The sequence below is a fragment of the Rhinichthys klamathensis genome, unplaced genomic scaffold (genome assembly GCF_029890125.1).
Source record: "Rhinichthys klamathensis goyatoka isolate OS25496 unplaced genomic scaffold, OSU_Roscu_1.1 h1tg000249l_1, whole genome shotgun sequence".
NCBI lineage: Eukaryota > Metazoa > Chordata > Actinopteri > Cypriniformes > Leuciscidae > Rhinichthys > Rhinichthys klamathensis.
The window spans coordinates 1,513,457-1,539,556 of record NW_026606771.1 but is presented as its reverse complement, the minus strand read 5'-3'; the positions used below and the strand labels follow the sequence as shown (position 1 = coordinate 1,539,556).

The window sequence follows — 26,100 nt, the reverse complement described above, 5'->3', positions numbered from 1 at the left end:
TGTTCTGCATTTCAACTCTGAGCTCAACCTTCACTCAGCATTTCAAGCTATTTGAAATAGACCCACGAAGGCAATATAAACAAGACATACAGCAGCATCTCATTAGCAATGACTTAACATGGGAATAATTACTGTTTGCATGATACGTTTTCTGTTTCTCTTCATCAGGACTGGCAGAAGTTTCTGAGGGGAATCTGTCAGCCAAGTATTTTTCGGAAAGGCAAGCAAGACTTACGCTCTCGAATGCTTTTAGTCCAAACCAAGATGTTCTTCTCAGAATTAGAGGTCTATATTGTTCATTTAAATTTGTCTTGATTGATTAAAACATTTGATGGTTCCTAAATGTTTCGAGGACTCTCAAAGTCAGACGCATCCACATGCTTGGGCCGAAAACTCTCGGATTGTGTGGTATCGATTGAAGTTATCGAGGAAGGAGATGTCCTCCTCGTACGCGGTGGGCCGACAGCAGGGGCTGTGACGAGCCTTGTCCTTCTGGTCCTTTGTGAGCAGGCGCGAGCGCTTCATGAACGCCAGCGTCAGGTCATAGTTTTTGCGGCTAGTGGTGCACTTCCCGCTGCAGTAATGGAAGACTATAGTCTCGTCACTGACGTAGCCTAACCCCAGCTGACTGACCGTCACCTCCACCTCCCGCAGCGAGCAGGGTTTCGCTCGCTTTTTAGCCCGTTTAGTCCTTTTGCTCTGCTGGGCATCTCTACGGGCTTTCCTTTCCACCAGTGTCCCAATGACCTGCTTAAGCTCGCCCTCTGTAAAGCTCTGGAACATCTCCATGACTGAGAAAAAAAAGAAGGGTTCATTATTTTTTGCATTTAGCATGACAAAAACATTGACATAGTTTCAATTATATTATGCAGTTTTCAATGGAAGTCTATGAGGTAAGACATTGACTTAAGCTTTAACCTAAACTTTACAGCTGAAATAGTAAATAACAAATGCAAGCTGCACATATTTTGCTTTTCAACCCCTAGAATGTGTCAGACATCCCACCTCTCCCGGAAGGTCCAGGAGTCTCCTGCATGTCGATAGCTGGAAATTACACTCACCTAAAGGATTATTAGGAACACCTGTTCAATTTCTCATTAATGCAATTATCTAATCAACCAATCACATGGCAGTTGCTTCAATGCATTTAGGGGTGTGGTCTTGGTCAAGACAATCTCCTGAACCCAAGCTGAATGTCAGAATGGGAACGAAAGGTGATTTAAGCAATTTTGAGCGTGGCACGGTTGTTGGTGCCAGACGGGCCGGTCTGAGTATTTCACAATCTGGATTTTCACGCACAACCATTTCTAGAGTTTACAAAAAATGATGTGAAAAGGGAAAAACATCCAGTATGCGGCAGTCCTGTGGGCGAAAATGCCTTGTTGATGCTAGAGGTCAGAGGAGAATGGGCCACTCGAAATAACCACTCGTTACAACCGAGGTATGCAGCAAAGCATTTGTGAAGCCACAACACGCACAACCTTGAGGCGGATGGGCTACAACAGCAGAAGATGGTACCACTCAGAGATGAGTGGTACCACCGGGTGCCACTCATCTCCACTACAAATAGGAAAAAGAGGCTACAATTTGCAAGAGCTCACCAAAATTGGACAGTTGAAGACTGGAAAAATGTTGCCTGGTCTGATGAGTCTCGATTTCTGTTGAGACATTCAGATGGTAGAGTCAGAATTTGGCGTAAACAGAATGAGAACATGGATCCATCATGCCTTGTTACCACTGTGCAGGCTGGTGGTGGTGGTGTAATGGTGTGGGGGATGTTTTCTTGGCACACTTTAGGCCCCTTAAGTGCCAATTGGGCATCGTTTAAATGCCACGGCCTACCTGAGCATTGTTTCTGACCATGTCCATCCCTTTATGGCCACCATGTACCCATCCTCTGATGGCTACTTCCAGCAGGATAATGCACCATGTCACAAAGCTGGAATCATTTCAAATTGGTTTCTTGAACATGACAATGAGTTCACTGTACTAAAATGGCCCCCACAGTCAGATCTCAACCCAATAGAGCATCTTTTGGATGTGGTGGAACGGGAGCTTCGTGTCCTGGATGTGCATCCCACAAATCTCCATCAACTGCAAGATGCTATCCTATCAATATGGGCCAAGATTTCTAAAGAATGCTTTCAGCACCTTGTTGAATCAATAGCCGCGTTTCCACTGCCGGGCCAGGGCCAGGCCGTGCTAGTGCGTGCCAGGGCCAGTCGCGTTTCCACTGTCACTTCCGGGGCTTGATCGGGGCTTACTCGGGGCCAACGGCCAGGATTTCTGGCCCGTCGAATACCTTGGGCCAAAGCGGGCCAGCTCGGGCTAGAGGAGTGGTTACGAACAGAGGCGGAGTTTACCTGAGTCGAGAGACGGGAGCGCCGAATGATTCTGTCAGCATTAAAGACTTTTAAAATAATTTAACTCACTTTCATGTTTTAATGCCTTCTGTTTGTGATCCGATGTGGATTCTGATCACCGTATAAGGTAGAAATATTTATACGCGATGCAAAAGACTATGCGCGCTAACCATTACCATAGTAAACATATTAAACGCTTGAAGATACGCATAGTAAAAAAAACATGGTGAACGCTTGAAGAAGTCAGACCAATCATAAAGGCTATCACAATCATGTTTTTATTTTATCTGTCACTAGGCCTACGTCTCGTCTCTTTATAGGCTACCGGACTATCGTAAAAAAAGCTACTTTTTTTTCGGGAGCTTCCTGTTTCTCTGACTGAAAATATCTGTAGCCTAGCTACTGGGAGTCGAGACTGTGCTAACGCTCCTCAGGTCGTATTTTTTGTGGCATTGCATATAACGTTATTTGTAGAAATGATCATTCTTTCTAAATGTGATGGTATGTCCTGTAACTACCAAATAAACAGAAACAGCCTCGACTGAATAATGTAAGTGTGTCCTCTCTTTTGTAAAATAGACCTAACGGTAATTTATTTCTGTGACTAATGTGCAATTTTGACATAAATTAATTAATTATGATCAATGTATCACTTTTTATTGTAAACCTGTGGTAAAACATCGATGCTTGGGTTTTAAATATTCAAGTAAACAACAAAAATGCCAGCAAACGGCCGCTTTTATCATGTTTGTTTTGCGATGCACGCTGTTTCCAGTGATTTCTTTCTGATTATTTTTCTGATAAAACTTCCATTTGTTGGTGAAATGATGGGTTGGTGTGACGTTGTTCCAGAGAGGCGTGTTGCGGGCGTTTTTTAGTGACGCGCTGTGGAGCTTCTGGCCCGACAGTGGAAACACAGGCCAGGTGCTACTGGCCCGAGGCTATTAGCCCGGCACGGCCCGTTTAAAGCCCTGGCCTAGCACTGGCCCGACAGTGGAAACGCGGCTAATGCCACGTAAAATTAAGGCAGTTCTGAAGGCGAAAGGGGGTCAAACACAGTATTAGTATGGTGTTCTTAATAATCCTTTAGGTAAGTGTAAATATAATATCCCGGAAATCGAGCGAGCGAGAGAGAAAGTCTGTTTCCACCTAATATTAAGATGCATTTCCGTTACCCCTGGTATTATCACGTGTTTCAAATGCGTCTTCTGTGACCACTCGCGTTCGGATTTTGTGGAGACCCTCGCCCCTTTTTTCATCGCACTCTACTACATCACTTTCACTTTCTGTGCTCAAATACTATTGAATGAATTCGAACCCATGTTAGGTGGCTTATGTGAATGTTATGGGGGTGTTGTGCCATCTCCTGGAAATGAGTAAACTAGTCCCAGAGGTAGTGGAAAACGCATCTGACCGTATGCTTTTGTAGTGTAGGCGCTCATGTGGTCATGTGTGTTCAAACAGCCACAAAAGACCGTCTACTCTCCGCCTACTGACCGAACGCGTAAACATTATGGGAAGCGCACTAGCCAGATGAGATTTAAACATTGTTGGCTGAAGACCCAAGTCTGGTTTGAAGATGAAAAACAAATGGGTTTGTTCTCTCACCATTCCCGACATGTGGTCTTGCAGCTGTCAGAGCAGAAATGAAAGCTGCTGCTTTTTCCATAGTCTCCAAGCATGTTCATATCTAAATTGAACAAGCTTTTTTCGTTCAATTTAGATATAAACACACACATTTACCCGCCCATAGACCCTCCCCTCGAAGAAATCAGGACAGAAATGGTTGAAAGTGGACAAAAGAGACTGATTAAAACACCAGGTGTAAACGGGAATGTCTCCCTCGTCTACTTGTGCCGATCAACCAAAACGCATCTTAATACCAGGTGTAAACAGAGCATGTATTGGGGTGGATATTTACATTGTTATTGCTTTCATTAAAGGGAAAATGTGATCCGAAGAGAGCACACGTCACTCCTCTCCTCACAAAATTGCACTGGTTGCTGTTTGCCTACAGAACAACCACTGGCTCTGCTCCCTTTTACCTAAACTCATTACTTCAGACTTCCGTGCCATCCAGAAACGTGCGCTCTGCAAGTGAACGCCGTCTTCTGGTGCCATCTCAGAGAGGCACAAAATCTCTTTCTCTGACCTTTACCTGGTCTGTTCCCTGCTGGTGGAATGATCTGCCTAACATTTTCAAGAAGCGGCTGAAGACGCATCTTTTTCGGCAACACTTGATCCATTAAAACTGACACTTTATCTTCTATTCTATATCTATATATTTTTTTTAAAAGGTACACGTTCTTGTTGTGTAAATGCATTTGTGTACTTCATATTCTTCAATCTCTTAATCTTCAACAGAAGAGAGAAACGAATCTTGCTGATTTTCTACTGATTTTAACAAGTTATAGATATAATTTAGATCCCTCAACTCTTTTCTCAAACCTAAAATCTAAACAAATCTAAAATCTTATCAAAAAAATAAAATATACATTTGATATTATATACAAATATACAATTATATACATAATTCACATGATTGAATATTTTGAAATGTGCTGGCACCAGAATGAAATGATATAATTTCAAATTAAAATGAACAAAAACATTTGGTTGAAAACAATCGTATTGCTCATAAAAACTATAGAATCAACCAATTAAATATTCATAGATTTGTGAACATTTGTATGTCTGTAAAGTTGTTCATACATAATATTATGTCAATAATATGTTTACATTTTCATGTCTAAACCTAAGTAAAATAATGCATAGTAGAACCACATTTTATCTGAAATACAGAAAAGAACTCATGAGCTCATGTTGAGAAACCTTTTTTTTTTTGGTTTGTTTGTTTTTTGTTTGGTGACCACAGTGAATTTGAACTGCAGGGGATATTCTGGTTATCAGATTGATGGTTAAATTCACATGAAATTCTGCTTATCGGGATTATTTTACCACCTTGTGTGAAGTGAGTCTTATCTTCTATAAAGATTTCTGGGTGGCCTGCATGCTAAATGCAATCTGATTTAAACAAAGATATAAGTTGCGCTATAATATGAGAACATAAAGGCATATGATCTTACACTCTGAGACGAAAGAGTTTCCTCCGTCAGCTGATCTGACCCTCCGTTGCCGCCCACCAACCCCAGTGGAAGGCGACGGATTACTGGTGTGTACTGAAGATGATGGTGGTGAAAACGATGAGGATGAAGCTCTGCGGTGGGGAGGAGGGGGCGGGGCTCTGGAAGAGGAAGTGGTTTTAATGACAAGCAGGGGGAGTGCAGCACCACAGAGAATCAGGCCGAGGGCAGCAAACTTCCATAACTTCATTTTAGAATGAGGAGAAGCATTGGGCCCCTGCAAAACAACCAAACACCCATCACTCAAAATGTAAAACAAACACTGTTATTCTATTTAGATTTTGTCATCACACATCAGAAACATTAGACATGATATTCATTTTGTCAGATTATACGCTACTATGGCGATCATTGGAGAAAGATGTTTTTTTTATCCCCATAATGGTCTAATAATGATTCACTAGACAGGCTCAAACACTTGCTGTTTTTAATCTAAAAACTTATTTTTGTAGTCTGGCATTTGACGCTATGTGAGAGATGCTTTTTTTTGTGTCTTATTGTTTCCTTCTGTGCCGTTGACTGTATGTATCATTGGTATGTGATATGTGTGAACAGAACTTTGATAAACACTTGCTGTTTTTAAAAAGTGCTTTATAAATAAACTTTGACTTTGACTTAATAGTTTAACTAATGTTAAACTGGGAAGTCAATGGCTGCATCCGAAATCGCATACTTCCCTACTATATAATAGGCGGAAAACAGTATATGACAAACGAAGTATGTCCGAATTCACAGTATTCATAAAAGTGTAGGGAAAAAGTACCCGGATGACCTACTTCTTCCGGCGAGATTCTAAAGTGCGCACTAAAGACACTTTACTATCCCATGAGGCCACAGGAGAGCATTTATGAATGGCAGTGAAGCAACGTAACTGACGCTGGTAGGTCACATAATGACAACATGGCGAATGTAGTTTGTCCAGATTACATTCATACCACACACATTCATACTATATAGAACATACTTTTTTAGCTGTCTTGAAGTAATTACTTAAAAAGTGTTTCTTTACAAAAGTGACATCGCCAACTACTGGCCTGGCAGCATAATAGCTACAGTGTTTTTAATCATTTTCGCGGATCCAAATGGATGGGGATTGTTTTGATAAGGTTGTCATCTGTACGCGAAAAACGCAAAGGAAAATCTTTTACATTTTTAGTACATTGTTGTCGTGTAAACGTATCAGTTATCATTTCATTCTTGTGTTTCTGTTTCTTGTGTTTGCTTTCTGTCTAAGGCCTTGTCCACACGGACACGGGTATTTTTATAACCAGAGTTTTTCCTACAGCGTTTAAAAAAAAATCCCGTCCACACATGCTCGGTCTCCGTCTACATGAAAACGCAAAAACACGCTATCGAGCGCGGTCAAGAGCATGCCACGCCAGCAGGCGGCGATATAACCCTTAACCGTAAAGCCACGTTGGCCAATCAGAAGCGCAAGTCGCAAGGCAAAAACCCCGGTTTCACTGTCTACACGACAACACTGTAACCGGCGTTTCTGAAAATCCTCACCCTGGCAGGGGTTTTCAAAAATGTTCGGTTTCAGTGCGTTTTCGTGTGGACGAACGGCCGAATCGCGTAAAAAAAGTCACGGTTATAAAAATACCCATGTCCGTGTGGACAGGGCCTCACTCTTGATTTACCCTTGTTAGTTGCCTTGGTTATTGATTAGTGTCACCTGTGTCTAGTTAAGTTGCCTTTGCTCTCCTCTTGTGTATATAGCTATGTATTTCAGTTGTTTCAAGCCAGTTCTCAACCTTGTTTATTACGTGGTTTTTGCTTATTTATTACTCCTGTTAATCTCCAACGATCTCCTGCGTGTTTTCAAAGAATATTCATCTTCGTGTGTGTTTGCTTACCACAGAAAGTGTGACAAGCATGAGTTTGGGGCGAAGCTATGTGTTTAGCCAAAGAATGTCAGAAAGGAGGAGTGGCTGAGAAACCTGTTTAAAAACAATTATTTTTGTCAATTCTGTTTGGTTACCACAGTGGCGCAGAAATTACGAACTTTAAATCTGACACTCATTGATAATCTCACAACCACATGTGATTTGTTCGATATTGCGTTGATCAGATTAGACTTAAGAACATGGAAGAAGACACAGGGCCCTATCATACACTCAGAGCAACGCAGCGCAAGGTGCGATGCAAGTGTTTTTTGCTAGTTTCAGCCCGACGCAGTTATCATTTTCACCTCCTGCGCCACCTGGTTAAATAGCAAATGCATTGCGCCCCTCTGTTCCCCCATGGGTGTGCTGGTCTGAAAATGAGGTGTGTTGGCGCTTTGCTATTTTGAGGCAACTGAAATAGACTGCACCATTGACCAACATAAACCTGTTTTTCATTTTTTTATTTAGTTAGTTAGTAATATGCGCCTAGGCCGGTGCAAAACGCGTGCACATTCTGCTTATTACACACACAGGGGTGCCATTGGGGGAGCAGCACACAAACTAGCCACATATTTAAAATAAAATGATTACAGTGTTAAAGATTAATATTGTGTACATAAAGGTATGGTGGAATCCGGCTTGTCCCGTAGATGGTCTGCTTGCGCACTTTAGCGTCGTGCAGAGACGTTTCCTTGCTAATTTTTTTTTGCAAGGAAATTGCAAATTCCGACATGTAAATATTAAATCCGCCATGGCGCGAGCGCAACTGGCTTTTTAAGGGAATGGGAGATGAGACTCTGATTGGTTTATGGCACGTTACGCCCAAAACACACCCATTACTCATTAAGAGAATAAGGACAAGCCTTTTGCACCATTTTGTTAAACTAGCAAAAGTGTATTCGAACACGCCCTAAGTTCACTTACTCCGTGAGCTTTAGACCACGCGCTTAGATTGTTAAAATAGGGCCAATAATGTGCTAACTGCCCCCTATGGCACCCCTTGTGGCAACACTGAAAATACAATGTGTTGATACATTTGGGGAAAACAATGAAGCTCTCATACTTGGGTGGAATATGTTTCTTAAATTCCATTTATTGTTCAAATAACCACATTAACAATCACTTATTCGTCTTTTTTGGCTGCACTGATGATTGACATTGATGTTTGACACTATTGTTATTCTCAAAAATGGTTCAAGGACAGCAGTCCAACAATTACAGAACTGCTGCACCAACAAACGCCAAACCAAATTAAAACATCTTAGATTGTGTATTCTAAATCTTTCAGCTACATATGAGCAGCCTCGTGCAAACCAAGTTGTTATTCCAAAGATTTCATTCACAGATGTTTGCACAAGTGGTTTTGCCATCCGTAACTTTTCTGCTCCTCTGTTGATCTCATTCGGGTCGCAGGTCTCGGAACGCACACAGGTGTGGATTGTCCATCGTTTTCATGTGGCCCAAATCGTCTGTATCCAGAACATACACAAACTGCCACATGCTGCCGATGCGCTCTTGTGTATTGTTTTACTTTTTCAATTTATCAGATGGGGATAAAATGGTGAGTTCCAAGCAAAACAGATTGCGTTTCCTCCTGGGCCGTAGTGCTACTCTGATCACAAGCTTCTCCTTTGGCAACGTCACAACAAACACAAGAGAAGTACATCAGTAGGGTTTCTTCAGTGATTTCCCTACATCCACATAAATATTTATTTTCCATTTTTGCTCTGTTAGACACAACATATCTGCCAGGTATGTTTATTTCTGAGTGAGATGTTTTTAGGATCAGAGGGCTTTTGTTACAGGACTAGAATAAGTGGCGATACCAAGATATGGTGATCATCATCAGATGGTAATACCCAGTGTTGGGGAAAGTTACTTTTAAAAGTAATGCGTTACAATATTGCGTTACTGTCTATAAAAAGTAACTAATCATGTTACTTAAGTAATGTATTAGTAACGTTTGAGTTACTTTTTCTCACGTGGGCTGGGCTTGCTTGTTAGATTTTTTTAACAACAAAAAAAGTTATATTTTTGGCAAATGTAAAGGCCCTTTCAAACCAAAAGTGCAAATGCAAAAGCAAATTCACTCATGTACAGTAGAGGGCGCAGCTCAAACAAACCTCTCAGATGTTCTGGATTACTGAAGAATAGGACGCAGGAAAAGACAGATCAACACTCTTACGTCAGTAATGAAAAAAAAAGTGTGATTTCTGCTTATTGCTATGGATGAATTGGATCAATTGGATCATCGAAGGTCAGCAGCAAAGACATTGGTTAATAAAGTGGGATTAAATACATAAAGTATATTTGTGCTATTTAATGTATTTAATTAATTGCAGGTTTGCGTAAATATTCTGAGATTGTTTTTATTCATTTTGAGGAATACCGAATCTGTTTTTGTGCAAGTGAGAAGAGCAAATGCATGCTCACATTTATAGTCTAAAACTACAATAACCATCATGTTTATACAGTCCACCCAACACCCAGGTTTATGCTCAGGCTGTGGTAGGCTTCATGACTACCAAGATCTGTATTGCTTGCTTCACACAATTAGCAATTACTAAACTTATGCCAGTAGGAGACTAGTTTCTTCTTACTTTCTTATTACCTCAAATTATATATATAACGTGTTTTGGAGAAATGCATTTATTTCGTAATGTGATTCTCCCCCCAATTTCAATTATTTTAGTTCAATGAAAGGTTCCATTTTTTTAATGGAAAATCAAAAGGATAAACAATGCAGATTTATTTGTACAGCCATCTTTGATCATATTTACCAGGAGTGCCAATAATTCTGAGCACAACTGTATATAGTTGTAATCGAAATGATTCAACCCCCATTGCAAATCAGGTTTAGTGGCAAACTTTACAGACTTTCAGCTGTTTGCAATGAACAAATCAAACAAAAGTAATTGAAATAGCTCAACACAACAAACGTTTCAAGTGGCTTCAACTGAAAATTCAACTTTTAATGACTTCTGCAGTCTCGAAATTATTCAACCATTTCATGGCAAGCATCTTTAGTACTTAGCCCATTCCTCATGAGCAATGGTCTCCAGTTCAGTAATATTCTTGAGTTTGCGTGCTGCAACCGTCTTCTTCAAATCCCACCAGAGATTTTCTATGGGGTTCAAGTCAGATGACTGTGATGGCCACTGTAGAATCTTCCAGGACTTCTTCTGCAACCAAGCCTCGTTGGAAGGTCCAATGACGGCCAAGCTTCAGCTTCCTCACTGATGACATGACGTTTTCTCCTATGATTTCCTGATACTTCAATGTATCCATCTTTCCTTCCACACACTGCAGGTTTCCAGTGCCAGAGGATGCAAAGCAGCCCCAGAGCATCACGAGTAACTGTAGGCAGAGTGTTCTTGGTTGCAGCTGTTGATAGCTTCCTTTTTTCCCTTTTTTGCCCCATATAGTGTAACCACCACTCTTCCTTTAACTTTGAACTGTTTCCAACACTGTCTCTAGGAACATTTAGTGCCTTCACTAACTTTTTGTATCCTTTTCCTTGTTTGTGAAGGGCGATGATATCTTCTCTTAACTTTTTGGACCATTCTTTTGTCTTAGCCATATTTCTAACATGCAGTCGAATGTGACACTCAACAAACCTAGCCAAACCACTTGAAACGTTTGTTGTGTTGAGCTATTTCAATAACTGTTGTTTGATTTGTTCATTGCAGACAGCTGAAAGTACATTTTGCCAATAAACCTGATTTTTAATGGGGGTTGAATAATTAATGATATTGTACACACAATACTGTACACACACACACACATACTGTATATATATATTTTTTGTACAACCTTATTTTAGTGTTATCGAATATGATGGTATGCTCTCTGTAAACAACAACAACAACAACATGGTTTTGCCATGGTTCATGTCCACAAAAACCAAGGTAGTTTGGTCCTTTTTAGTACTTTTTTGATAGTATTCACCTACTTAAAATATTAGCCCGATTCCATTAACACAAAAAAATGTGTAGGTACACATTATAATTTGTTTTCTTCTTATTAAATAGAGATGTTGAAATGTCTTTCTTTCTGTTATAAATGTGTCAAACCATAAATATACAGATGTTTCTTTTGCTTGTCACATAACAAGACACAGAACATTAATTCCATATGCTTGTAAGAGTTTGTGCCAATGGATGTGCCTTTGCTTTTCTTGCCTTTAAAACACTAAATTCTAATAGGAATTATAGTTATTGATCCTATTCACGTAAGATTCTGTAAGACTGAGAAAAAAAAAAAGAAGCAGCTAGGGGGTACCAAACAATTCAGCAGCTGAAATCAGGAAATGCCTCGCCGTGTCTTCCAGAGACTAAGAACTAAACCAGACCACACGCTCTCAAACACTTCACCAGACGTTATTAGAGTGCACTGGGCAATACTAGACTCTGGTTCTGGTCCAGAAGAACATGGAAAGAGAAAGATGTGGAGCGGTACATGACAAGGTTTTGTGTGGAGTGCCATATGATTTTCCTGCCAAAGCTTTGCTGTTTATACATCAACATATCATATGGTAGTAACAGCAAACATGCCAGAACATAAATAAAGAGCCTGTTTGAATTCCAATCATTTGTGTGTAAAATGTCCATAAAATGGGACTTAAGGTCTAGTAAAATACAGGGGTAGAGTTTAGTTGTTTGGCCTAGTTTTGTGAATGCAGGTACAAAACATTTCTAGTATATGAATACAAACACTTTAAACTGTTGTTTTGAGCTGTGGAAAGAGACGGGTCAATCTAATATCAAACAGTGAACTGGATTTCCAAAAGTACAGGGGACGGCCTCTCTTAAATTCCCATTGGTCTACAGATGCTGATGTCAGAATAAAAAAAGTCAACAAACAAAATAGCATAATAACATATACTCTTCCTATTTCTGCCATATAAAGATAGTAGTCCATAGTGATTATAATTAAGTTAATTTAAGAACAACTGAAGTTAATGGGAGGTCTTCATAAAAAAAGTATAGGCTACTAGTTTGTGTGTGCGTGTGTAAAGATGAATTTGAATGTGAGTAATGATGATTCATAACCTCTGTTCATCTCTGCTTTGACATCAGCTCTCCTGTCTGGAGTACACTTTCAATCACGTCATTAGGGGTCGTTTTTATGTTTTTGAGAGAAGTCTAAAATTCTTTGTAAAAACAGTCATTTAGAAAAATATTATTACAATTTAAATACAATTTAAAACTGGTTTCCATTTGGATATATTTTAAAATGTAATTTATTCCTGTGATCAAAGCTGAACATTCTAATATGCTGATCTGCTAAACATTTTAATTATCAATATTGAAAACATTTGTGCAGCTTAATATTTTTGTGGAAACCATGATATTTTTTTAAGGATTATTTGATGAATACAAAGTTCAATAGAACAGAAATAGAAATAGAAATGTTTTGTAACAAAATACCGTATTACAGTAAATGTAAATAATATTTACTGTCACTTTTGATCAATGTAATACATTCTTGCTGAATAAAAGTACTATTCATTTCTTTCCAAAAAAATCCATCCATCTTATTGACCCCAAACTTTTAAATGGTACTATATATCATCATGGCTGTCGGGGTAGAAAACCTCGTATCTCCACTTTTGGTCAAAAACCTCCAAAACTCCATTTGAGCTGGATTTCGGTAAAATGTTAATAATAATATAATGACACATGAAACTGTCTGATCACACATAAAGCCACAATATCCATTTTGACAGCACACTGTTTACGTTTTTGGATGTGAGATTTCTCCACCAGACAGCAACGATATACAGCCACTAATCAAACATAAACAACAAAATACTAGAAATTCTAATTGGAATTTTTTTATTCAAGTTATTATGATCATAATATGAACAGTTAAACTGCAACAACTGTAGAATCAGTTTATTTTCTAGCTTAAAAGTAGGTAAACTATAATCAAATAAACAACAAAATACTAGCAATTCTGATCAGGATTTTTTAATTCAAGTTATTATGATCATAATATATATTGTAAAATAAATATCATTTGTAATGAAAATTTTACTGTCACGGTTTCGTGTGGATAATCCAAGAAGAGAGATGCGTGACTCAGAATGAATTATATTAACCAAGACTTTAAATAAACACTGAGAACAAAACTAACATACAACCAATGTAATGTTGACAAAAAACAGCTTAAATACACTGAGGAAGGTAATCAACACAACAGGGAACAGGTGTGGACTAATTCGAAACCATGACAACGAATGCATGACTAGAGCCAGCAAATGGTGACAATGAAAACTAAGGCTGTGTCCAAAATTGCCCCCTATACCCTTAAACAAAGCACCATTTGAGGGAACATCCATTTGTAGTATAGTGTCCGAAACCATAGTGGACGTTATCGAGTGCACTGATTCATTCCCACGATGCACCGCGATAACGAGTGTACAACCGATGTACGCTCAACGGCTAGAGAATACCCATAATGCACTAAGAGACGCACGCCAAATTAATTCTCACGTCTCGCCAGAAGATGGCCGTTGGTCCAATGTGGCTACAGCGTAATATCATACAGGTATAAATTCGTTTTTAATTGATTATTAAATTGTTTAATGAAGGTTTATGCATAGTTTCCATGAGAGAGTTGAAGATAAATCTTTTCATCACTACCGGAGCTGCCAGTTTGCTGAGTTTCAAATGATTATTAAACAGCAAGCACAAACTAGTGGCAGCCCTTCCAGCGAACTCAGTGGATTCACACACTCTTTCAAGTGAACTATATTAGTGGACTAGAGAATAGTTAAAGAGGGTATAGGGGGCAATTTCAAACATAGCCTAAGTCAACTAAAGTAAACAAGACAGAAACTAAACATGACTGTGACATTTATGGTATGTGCACTTTCAATGCCCTTACAGTGTACTTATCCAAGAAAGTACACGTAACATGGGTTAAGATTTGGTTTAAGAGTAGTTTCAGAGCTAGTACCTATTATTACCCAGTTATTGCAATTCCTACAGTAAGTACATATAGTAAACGCGAAAGGACTGGTAACACTTTATTTTACAGTGTCCTTGTTACACGTTACATGTAGTTTCTATGGTAATATACATTATGCATATTTACATGCAACTAACCCTAAACATGTACATGTAGTTAATTAATATTACTCTGTACGTAAATGCATTATTACATTCCAACAAGATCACCTTTAAATGAAGTGTAACCCAGGACACTTTACTATTTAAGTAAATCGCAGAGATTCATTTCGATTATTCTTCAATGGATGCTGGTTCATTCTCTCAGCAGGGACAGAGAAACACTCATTGACTAAATGAAAGACAGAGTATTCTTTCAGTCTTGTGTAAACAAAACATAACTAATAACCCTAAAATGAAATTGAGAAAAACTGCCTCTTTGTTTTCTTCTCAGACATCAGACATAGTCTCCAGCCAGGATACACCCTACACAAATCACACTATTAAGCACACTGTCTCCTTATTAGGAAACAGACGATTGTTCTAAATGTGTATTCTCTTCAAGGGAAGTGGACTCGAGCAGATCTGTGTTTATGGAACATTCAAAAAGTAAATTGTGTAGTCAAGTGGGCACTCAAAAATTACAAGATGGCTACAATAGCATCCCAAGAGCAACCTTTCCTAAAATAAGTTTCTCAGGCTTCAGAGAAAATAGAAATACCGTAAATCGAATATCACGTGTTCTGATATGCTGACTCTGTCTGTTGAATTGTTGAATTCAACAATTCAAGTTGTCGACACTCAGATCTTCTATACTGTGTGTTCCCGAGCTTCAATGTCTTCAATGAAACACAATGAAATAAATAATATACACTCACCGGCCACTTTATTAGGTACCCCATGCTAGTAACGGGTTGGACCCCCCTTTGCCTTCAGAACTGCCTCAATTCTTCGTGGCATAGATTCAACAAGGTGCTGGAAGCATTCCTCAGGGAGTTTGGTCCATATTGACATGATGGCATCACACAGTTGCCGCAGATTTGTCGGCTGCACATCCATGATGCGAATCTCCCGTTCCACCACATCCCAAAGATGCTCTATTGGGTTGAGATCTGGTGACTGTGGAGGCCATTTTAGTACAGTGAACTCATTGTCATGTTCAAGAAACCAATTTGAAATGATTAGAGCTTTGTGACATGGTGGAAGTAGCCATCAGAGGATGGGTACATGGTGGCCATAAAGGGATGGACATGGTCAGAAACAATGCTCAGGTCGGCCGTGGCATTTAAACGATGCCCAATTGGCACTAAGGGGCCTAAAGTGTGCCAGGAAAACATCCCCCACACCATTACACCACCACCACCAGCCTGCACAGTGGTAACAAGGCATGATGGTTCCATGTTCTCATTCTGTTTACGCCAAATTCTGACTCTAACATCTGAATGTCTCAACAGAAATCGAGACTCATCAGACCAGGCAACATTTTTCCAGTCTTCAACTGTTCAATTTTGGTGAGCTCTTGCAAATTGTAGCCTCTTTTTCCTATTTGTAGTGGAGATGAGTGGTACCCGGTGGAGTCTTCTGCTGTTGTAGCCCATCCGCCTCAAGGTTGTGCGTGTTGTGGCTTCACAAATGCTTTGCTGCATACCTCGGTTGTAACGAGTGGTTATTTCAGTCACTGTTGCCCCTCTATCAGCTCGAACCAGTCTGGCCATTCTCCTCTGTCCTCTGGCATCAACAAGGCATTTCCGCCCACAGAACTGCCGCTCACTGGATGTTTTTTCTTTTTCGGACCATTCTCTGTAAACCCTAGAGATGGTTGTGCGTGAAAATCCCAGTAGATTAGCAGTTTCTGAAATACTCAGACCAGCCCTTCTGGCACCAACAATCATGCCACGTTCAAAGTCACTCAAATCACCTTTCTTCCCCATACTGATGCTCGGTTTGAACTGCAGGAGATTGTCTTGACCATGTCTAAATGCCTAAATGCACTGAGTTGCCGCCATGTGATTGGCTGCTTAGAAATTAAGTGTTAACGAGCAGTTGGACAGGTGTACCTAATAAAGTGGCCGGTGAGTGTATATATTTATTATAATTTGTATCTGCTTGGGTGGGTTGTCCCCTCATTAGGGCATTGGAAAACATATACTATGAGGAAATATTATCATTAAAAAATAAATAAATAAATCAGAATAGATGGCTACTTTTGAATCTATATCAATTGAGAAAGATTTTTATAAGGGGGTATTATAGCGCCTCCAGGGGCTAACTGTTCATTCTAACAGGCCAAACCTTGAGCCAGCAAAAAAATAAAAAAATAAAAAGCAACTGTTTTTCTATGATGTGCAACTGTCATGAAACTGACATAATTGTCAGTTTAAAAGAAGTGTGAGGTGTGCTATTGTAAGTATTGTTTCAATATTATTTATATACTATTATAGTATTAAATTAGCTTTTATGTTGAAATTTTCATTCGATTTTGTCAGTTTAATTAGTTAATACAAATATTTTATTATTAATTTTTTTTTATCTAATTTTAATATTTTATTTGATTTCAGCTTTATTTGAATTACCAACTTAGTATTCATTTTATTTCAAGGCAACATTGCTAATTTTCATTAAAGTTTTTTTTTATTAAATTTTTTATCTAATTTTAATATTTTATTTGATTTCAGCTTTATTTGAATGACCAAATTAGCAATGTTGTTAGTAATTTTAATGCTTCAACAACTTAAACTTGTTTATTTCAGCTATTTAAACTTAGTATTCAGTTTATTTCAAGGCAACATGGCTAATTTTCATTGAAGTTTTTTTATTACATTTTTTATCTAATTTTTATATTTTATTTGATTTCAGCTTTATTTGAATTACCAACTGTTAATACTTTTAGTTGTAGCTAACAACACTGATTATGGTTTACCTGTTATAAGCCAGAAAATAAACTGATTACCGTTTTAGGGTTTTTTAATTTGAACTGTTCATGCATGGATGTCCATAACAAACCATTAAAATCAAAGATTTACTCCCTAATTTGAAAATGTGAGAAACTTCAAGATCAAAAGAGACAAACAAACCCAGGCTATCAGTTGGAATACTCTTGTACTGAATAGTTGCAGCACACTGCTTTTTTTGAAGCTTAGGACATATTTTAAAGCAAGTTTTATCAAAACAAAACAAGTTGAATCAGCTCATGGAGGTATTAATGCTAATAGCTCCCAGTTGAGCAGCAGCAGCAGAGATGTGATGTGAACTACATTTACTACTTTACCCAGAAGCAGAGGGCATGATCCTCAGCATTACTTTAAACCACAGTGCCCAAAGATGCTTTCTATCTAAAGTAACTTACAGCACACTATTTTTAGCAACCTAGGGAAGAGTGCTGTATGTCATCATGTTGCTACACCAACAACTTTTATTCCTTTTCATACAAATTATGATGATAGGAGCAGGTTATCGATTAATGAGAACTTGTTTTCACACGATTCCTTGCACAAAACTATGCTATGATTTCAAAATACTTGTCATAGCACATGATCTATAAACTTCACGTGATTTGTAAATTTTCACGTTTGCGTCACATAATCAAAAGCCATGGCTTTGTGACGGTAAACTTACTATAGCTCACCCGGTACAGCATTGCACTTGTGATCCGGAGCAGAGCGATTTGAGTCCCATGAAATATGACTCATGATAAAAGAGACTTGTAGACGCAAGCTAAAATGACATGGGTGCTTCAGCAATGTGTTTTTATCTTTTTAGTGCCACTCACTGGACATTTCACTGCCGAACTGCTGCAATACGAAAAACGGCCAACATAATAAAAGTGTAGACATTTCACTTTGAAAGAGTTGCGAAACATGCAAGAAGGAACATAATACCATTTTGCAGAAATGTCGCATCAAGCACATTTTTTTTTCAATGAACCTAGGTTGGAGGTTTCAATAGGAAATGGCGGGGATATTGAATGTCCCCTGGTTTTCAAGTAGCCAATAGGGTTTAGTTACATCATAGCCATGAGCTACTTAATAGGTGGTTGCAGGCAGTATTACGCGGCAAGACGTTCTCATTTGAGGATTTGATTGGACTGAAATCTGAGTAGCGCAGCATGAGTCATCAGTATTTTTGATCAGTTTTTTTAGAGGTCAAAGATTGTCGTTTTTACGCAACCTTTCATAAGGTTTAGCTTTTAGGAGTGCACTAGCAATATAGATGACTCCAAAGTGAATATACATGGATTTAAAGGGGTCCTATAATGCCCTTTTCACAAGATGTAAAAGATGTCAAGATGACGCCGTTTTTGTGTGTGTCCCTTTAAATGCAAATAATCTGCTGCTGCTCCCAGCAAAGAGGGCAGAGCTTCAAGTGCTCCTGCATTAGGATCTTCGATCACCTCATACAGACACGCACTGAAAATTTCAAAAACGTTTAGCCTTTTATGTTCAAACCAGAGTCAGGCGAAGATGGAGAGACTCAAGGAGAAGTGACAACATGTAGAATGCAACAGGACATTTCTGAATGGTTAGTTGACGAATTTTGTAGCTGATGTGAAGTTAACTATCTTCAAGTTATTGATTAGCATATTCTGTCATGAGAATCGCGTTCCCGGGGGCGGGGTTTATGTGAATTTTAGGGTTAGTGGTGTCACTAACCCATGAAGAAGCTCATTGTAGTCCTTACCAGCCGCTTGTTGTAGTCTTTAAAAAGCGATTTCTGTAAAATAAAATATCTCCCTTTGCTTTAAACTTTGAGCGTCGTAACTTTGCAGATGTTGTTTATGCTCAAACAGCAACATTACACACTAACCAAGTTAAAAAAGTGAAATCATAATCAACCATCCCTTTAGTTTTAAGCCACACAACTCTGATTTTGGTTTCAACGGAAATACTTTCTTCTAAGTATTTGAAGACACAACTATACAGCTGCAAAACATTGGTCTCAACCGGTCCGACACAGAAACACTGGCAACCAATGGCGTGAGTTTTGTGGTTACGCTAGTGTCCCAGAAATGACACACCTCACTTTTAAATACTGTGATCAGCCCAAAGCTCTCATGTACAAATGAAGCATTTCGATGAATATGTTCTCTAGTGCATTGTTTGAGAAATCTGCTATTCTGACTGATAAAGCATCCCAAGCAATGCAAGGTGATCATGCAGTGAGATCCAACTCAAATGACTGTAGAAAGAGTGGACGTTTCTCTTTATCTGCAGAGTCAGAGGAAGCTGAGGTGCTAAAAGCAGGACAAAATCAATCACTCTGCTGCTCTTGGCTTGTCTTCTTCTTCTGTTACTTCTGACGGGCAGAACTGTTTCAAGTTACCTCACAGCTCTGGGCTTGTGTTTAGTGGCCAACGTGTTCACTACACACTAAACAACAGAATGAAACTCATAGAAAATGAACAAACGCCTCTTAAATTAAACATAACCACCCTGATGTTTATCAGCTATATTATGAATGGCTCGATTTCAGGACATTGCTTATTTTTGCAGTTAGGGATGGGAGTGTAACATAAGAGCTTTGTGTTTATGAATTGCAAATGCATGAAACATTCATGAGACATGCATGAATAAGATGTTTCATACTGCACTCGTTAACACAATGAATCTCAGAAGCTCGCTCCCAAGGGGAGCTTAAGAGGCTTTTAAACATCCTGAAGATGTGGAGACTCTAAAAGCTGTCGACGGACCTTAACACACCCTGTCCACATCCATCAACTGATTAAAAGCAGACTTCCCTGTAAGTGGGTACTATCAATTATTTGGGTTTAATATAAAAGAATATCAATACATATTAAAATCATTTAATTTTAATTTTAAATTTGATGTAAAATTTGTGTTTAAACTTAAGTTATATATTGAAGTATTTCATTATAAAAATGTCAAAATAACAAACAAATGATATTTGATTCGAGAAAAATACCCATTTATCTATAGGTTGTGCTAATGTCAGGCTGCCCATTTGAAATGTGCCATATATCAAAACACCATCACTCTGATTCAGGATTAATGCTGACTCTCATTGATCATATGGACATTAAATTCACTCTCATTGATTGTACAAATGGCCATTTTCCATTGAACTGAAGTTAGTAGAGTGAAGTATTGGCATTGCGTGTAAAAGCACACTGTTACACACAAAAGACATCTGAGTTTGAAGAGTAACTCTGACGAAGTGTCTGTCCTAAGGGGACGTCAATGCAGAATACTGTACAATTTCAGGTGAAACATCTCTGGGCAGATGTTGTTTTATCCAGATAGTTATGGATAGGATGTGTTGAGGCACTGAATGACTCAATTGGGCTTTTCTGTGAACGATTAATGGAATGGGTCCTGAATTCAAACCACAGGAGCCCACACACATTGCACGGTTCACTAACAAAATCTGTGCAAACTATAAGGTTATGTTCACAATTCCATTGCCAGTCGTTTTTTTTTTATACACAGATCGGTTAGTTTCGAGAGTGACAATTGCATTCTATAAAAAAAGATACCATTTTCAGGAGTCACAACCGATTTTTGAGCGCACGTTTGGCCAGTTTACACATATGATATGAGGTGGTGAACGTGATTTCACCAAGTACCACATGTTCCTGGATCAACATCTGGAACAACATTCCAATCAACCAATCAGATTTGAGGGACAAGTTTACAGTTTATGTCAAGTTTAGGTTTACACCCAGGGTTAGGTGCTTCTACATCATCGATCATTTCCCTCTGATTTTAGGGATAAGTTACGGGTCGGGATAGATTTGGGGTCAAGACTAAATTTTTGGACAGGAGTGGTGTTATAGGATAAAAAAAAAAGTTTTGTCACGGTGACCAATATAAGGCATGCACAACAACGCAAGTTATTCTTTGCTAATATTTACAAATGTTATTCCAGCTTCTCTTGTGTTATGAAAAATGGCAGAATACAAGGAATTGTGTGGTTGGAGATTGAGAAATAAAACTTGAACGTTAACTGAACAGAACCAGAGAGCTGTAACCACTATAGGAATAATTCATTTAAGAGTCGCACCTGTTTAAAGACTTTGAACTCTTATACTCTAAGTGAACAGAGTCAAAGACAATGAAATTAGAGACATCAGATCTTAACAAAGCACATCAAAAGTTCACAGCCAATTAGCAGCAGCTGCTCTGTAAGTCGCATCTTTCCTCAAGCTCTTTAAAAAGGGAACTAGCTGCTCAATGCTGCAGGTCGATTTCAGATTCGTCCAGTTCAACCCCATCTGGAGGTGTTCGAAACCCCTTTCAGTTGTGGTGTGAATGCTTATGTGTCTGAATGCTTTCAAACTACACTAAGGACAGATGTATCAACCAGTTACCTAAAACAAAGGTTTTAAAGGGTTAGTTCACCCAAAAATGAAAATTCTGTCAGTAATTACTCACCCTCATGTTGTTCCAACCCCGTAAGACTTTCCTTCATCTTCGGAACACAAATTAAGATATTTTTGATTAAATCTGAGAGCTGGATCACTCCTCCATAGGCTTCTTAAGGGATCGAAACTGACCGGCCCAAAAGTTATGAAAGACATCGTTAAAATAGTCCGAGTGACTACAGTGGCTCAATCTTAAGTTTATCAAGCGACGAGAATACTTTTTGTGCGCAAAAAACAAACAAAAATAACGACTTTATTCAACTAATCATTTCCTTCTCTGTATGGCCGTGATATTTCACGTAGTGAAACTACTCAAAGCTTCTAGGTTGTACGTCACGCATCACACACATGACCAGCGTCGGCCAATAGTGAGCCTACGTGTGACGTGCAACCTTGAAGCTTTGGGCAATATCACTACGTGAAATATCACGGCCATACAGAGAAGGAAATGATTAGTTGAATAAAGTCGTTATTTTTGTTTGTTTTTTGCGCACAAAAAGTATTCTCGTCGCTTGATAAACTTAAGATTGAGCCACTGTAGTCACTCGGACTATTTTAACAATGTCTTTCATAACTTTTGGGCCGGTCAGTTTCGATCCCTTAAGAAGCCTATGGATGAGTGATCCAGCTCTCAGATTTAATCAAAAATATCTTAATTTGTGTTCCGAAGATGAAGGAAAGTCCTACGGGGTTGGAACAACATGAGGGTGAGTAATTACTGAAAGAATTTTCATTTTTGGGTGAACTATCCCTTTAAGCTTTGACGGGTTTAAACCATAGGCTGTAAAAAAAAAACAGGACCTTTTAAAAATAAATTGCAGTCTGATCGAAAAATTTGTAAAAGCACATACATATGCACACAGAATACTTCTTCAGTATGCCTGATATCAACGTGCAGTACATGCAGGAACGCTTGCCTAAAATTACTGTTGTGAGATTAAAATTATAGTGCATTTGGGAGAAATATGGCACTGATATAATCCCTTGAGACAAATCTTAATACCAAGTGTAAACTGCACCTGAGAGATGGGTCAAATGGGCTGCTTCTACTTCATATTTTTCCATTCTGATTATAGTGCTGATGTAATGAAGGCCAGCCAGTGAAAGCTGTGCTGGTAAACCTCACTCTGATCTAAGAGGCATGACTGACGCTAGAGTAGACACTGATACATTTGAAACATTTATAGAGATACTTCAGGCATCATTGTGTCAAATGAGTAAAGGATTGTTAACACTAGTTAATACATACGTTGACACAAACTAATAATGAACAATACTTTTACAGCATTTATTCATCTCAGTTAATGTTAATCTCAACATTTACTGATATATTTATAGGATCAAATGTTGTTTTTATGTAATTTTATGTTCAAATTTAAATGCATGGTGAACTAACATGAACATTTTTATTAACTAACATTAACAAAGGTTAATATATATATTGCTCGTTTTTAGTTCATGTTAGTTAATGCATTAACAAATGAGACCTTATTGTAAAGTGTTACTGAAAATGCATTACGGAAATTATCAGTTAAATATTATCAATATATAAGTCAATATACTGTAATATACAATACTTTATATCATTAAACATAAGCTTATCACTGATGTACAGTCCTCAGTGATTTATTTTGCAATTGCATTTTCTGCTTGATGTTTTTTTTTTTATTGTTGGTGTGTCTTTTATTTTCAGTTTCTCACATGAGCACTTTTTTTTTTAAAGATGCTCTGACGAGTTAAACTTAAACAATTTTTGAGACCCCTGGGTTCAGTTCCATCAAATTGCACTCAATCCAAATCCGTATGTATTTCGCATGCCACTTTAGGCGTCTTTAACTACTATTCACTAACATTTAAATCAGTCATTTGATACAATATGGTGTACACATATACCTAATTAATTTCTGTAATTACATCTATAATTACACCATTGATCCTTCCCTTACCCCTTAACCAACCCTTAAACCTACCCATACCACCAAACCTGTCACTAACCTTACCCGTATCCACCTCAATAGAAGCACAAGTGATTTTGGTTGCACTTTATTTTACAGTACTCGTACTTACAGTGAACTTACCTAAGAAAGTGCTGGGTAATATAAAGTAACTACATGGGTTACGGTTAGGTTTAGGGGTAGGTTCAGGGTTAGAACCTTTCCCAGTTATTGCAGTTAATAAGTACATAGTATAGGACTGTAAAATAAAGTGCTACATTTTTTGCAACACAAAACGAACAGTTAGCACACTGTACTTATTTTTTGATGTAAGTACATTATAGTTAAATGAACCTGATATAAAGTGGGATTGTATTCTGTGCTGTCTACTCACAGCGATTATGGTTTCGTGTGTTATGTTTTTCGAAGTAATTAATTGTACTAATCAAATTGTCGCACACACCTCAGACTAATACGTGTTGTCGTTTTTCATAGCATTTAAGTTGCTTGTCCATAATTTGAGTGTTTGAGAAAACCTCAGTTCTTAAGCTGTAGTTAAGCTGAACAGGATGTGTTCTTACCGTCTGCCCGGCTTATCCAGACTCCACAGCGTGCCTGTTCAGCTGACCTCTGTGTAAAAATGGCATTGATCAATATTCCAGCCCTTTCTCTTTAGAAGAGTGTTTTAGTTTCTCTCTTTATGTAACATGGATGAATCCTGCGCAGTGTTTAGGAAAAATTGTGAGCTCGTCCAGGATACGCACTGCATTCCTCAGTTACAGGATCCTCTAGAAATCCAGGGATGCCGAGAGCGTAAAAAAGATCTGAATATCCTCATGCTGCTTTAAGCTATTAAACCAAAATGGGAAAAGGAAGAAAATGTCTTCACAATCTGTGCTGTAACCAGCCTTAAACAAGAGTGCAACTCATGAACGGTGTTTTGGTCAATATGTAAGCCAATGTCCTGTAAAAATCACTTTTTTTTTTAGTTATGAGTTGTTATATTCGACTTTCTTATTTGCGTAAATTGAGAGGGAAAAAAGAAGTAAATATGGAAGGATGTCCTCCCAATCTGTCCTGTGATGATGAGTAACCAGCCTCAAATAATGAGCGCTGCGAATAGAAACCCATTAGCTGCTCTCCCAGCCAACATTACACTTCCACACAAAAACCAGTAATTCAAGGATCTGTCACTCAAAACACCTGCAAACTATTACTCATAAAAAATACACACATATATATATTTGAAGATTTTGAAAGCGCTCGTTCACCTGTTTACAAAAGCAGCTGTTCATGGGCGGTTCTTTAAATGTTTACTGTGCAGGTTCTTGTCTTACATCCTTCATATACACAACTCCGAAAGAAGTAATCACTTCGAAAAACAGCTTCAAACAGATGTTTATCCAACAGATTCCTCTGTAATGATTCATAAATGCGCGGAAAAGCTGTGTTGCTGCGAGTCGCTGACTGCAAGTCCCTACAGAAGCCAAAATCCCATCACGCTCCCTCTGAGAGAGGCGCATACATGTTGCCATGAAGCCAGATCTGTCCTTCTGCGTGAACACGTCCAAATCTGTATTCCATCACTTTTGCTGCTGTCACCCGAAGCTGAGTTTTCAAATACTTGACATCGGCCCCACGCCTCATTACAGATGGAGATTAGGCTCCCAGAGTCAGGTACCTGTCCAACGTGTCCTGTGCTCTCGCCGAGAGGACACGCCACCTTCTCCCTGATCCTTTCCACACCAGAGGATTAGAAGCCTTTGGCAGCTGCTACCTGCTGCGCCACGTAATGAAGCAACCCTGACAACTCAACTGAATTAAACAGACACAGTGTTTATTTCCACTCCACCGTGAGATGATGACAGTGAGAGCAGCACTGTGGCATTAGAGATGAGATTGGTGAACTGCTGGAGAGCTGGAGAAAGGGGTGGGTGACTAGAGGAGAGGGAGGGTGTTTGGTGGAGGTATTGTGAGGGCGGATGGCATGGGTTACCTCCCCCTCCTTATATCCACACACGAGCTCCACCCCCTGTCCATTGTGGACATTTACCTTTGGCTTGGTCTATGCTACAGATGTAAACAAAGTCCTGCCAAAATTGTACTATTTAGTTTATTTCTTTATTAGAGTGCCTGCAATGCGGCGCTGTGTTGATATTCCTTAAACACTGTGGTTAGAGTTTGTTCTAAACCCTAACCATAAGTATTTAACCTCCGTATAGTCCAACTCTCTACTTGCGAAATTTACATTGTGACACTATTTTTTGGTAAACATTAGATGTTTTTAGACATATAAGATTAAAGTTCTCCTATTGGCAATTGCAATTGGTCTTCTTTGGTCTTGCTCTGTCAAACTGAACTCTCTCTTTGAAAGCATATGCAATTTCTAATGTTTAAGGGCCCTATTTTAACGATCTAAGCGCATGGTCTAAAACGCACAGCG

General features: G+C 38.7%; 1 protein-coding gene across 1 annotated transcript; it reads right to left on the bottom strand.

Moving 5' to 3' along the window:
- Nucleotides 1–310: 310 nt before the first annotated feature.
- Nucleotides 311–25,556, bottom strand: nrtn (neurturin). The gene is made up of 4 exons (XM_056266549.1): nucleotides 24,929–25,556; nucleotides 24,239–24,287; nucleotides 5,450–5,723; nucleotides 311–791 (listed from the first exon to the last, which is right to left on the bottom strand). Exons 3-4 carry the CDS (start codon nucleotides 5,694–5,696, stop codon nucleotides 364–366), a joined length of 675 nt encoding a protein of 224 aa, XP_056122524.1. The 5' UTR covers nucleotides 5,697–5,723; nucleotides 24,239–24,287; nucleotides 24,929–25,556; the 3' UTR covers nucleotides 311–363.
- Between the last annotated feature and the right edge of the window lie 544 nt (nucleotides 25,557–26,100).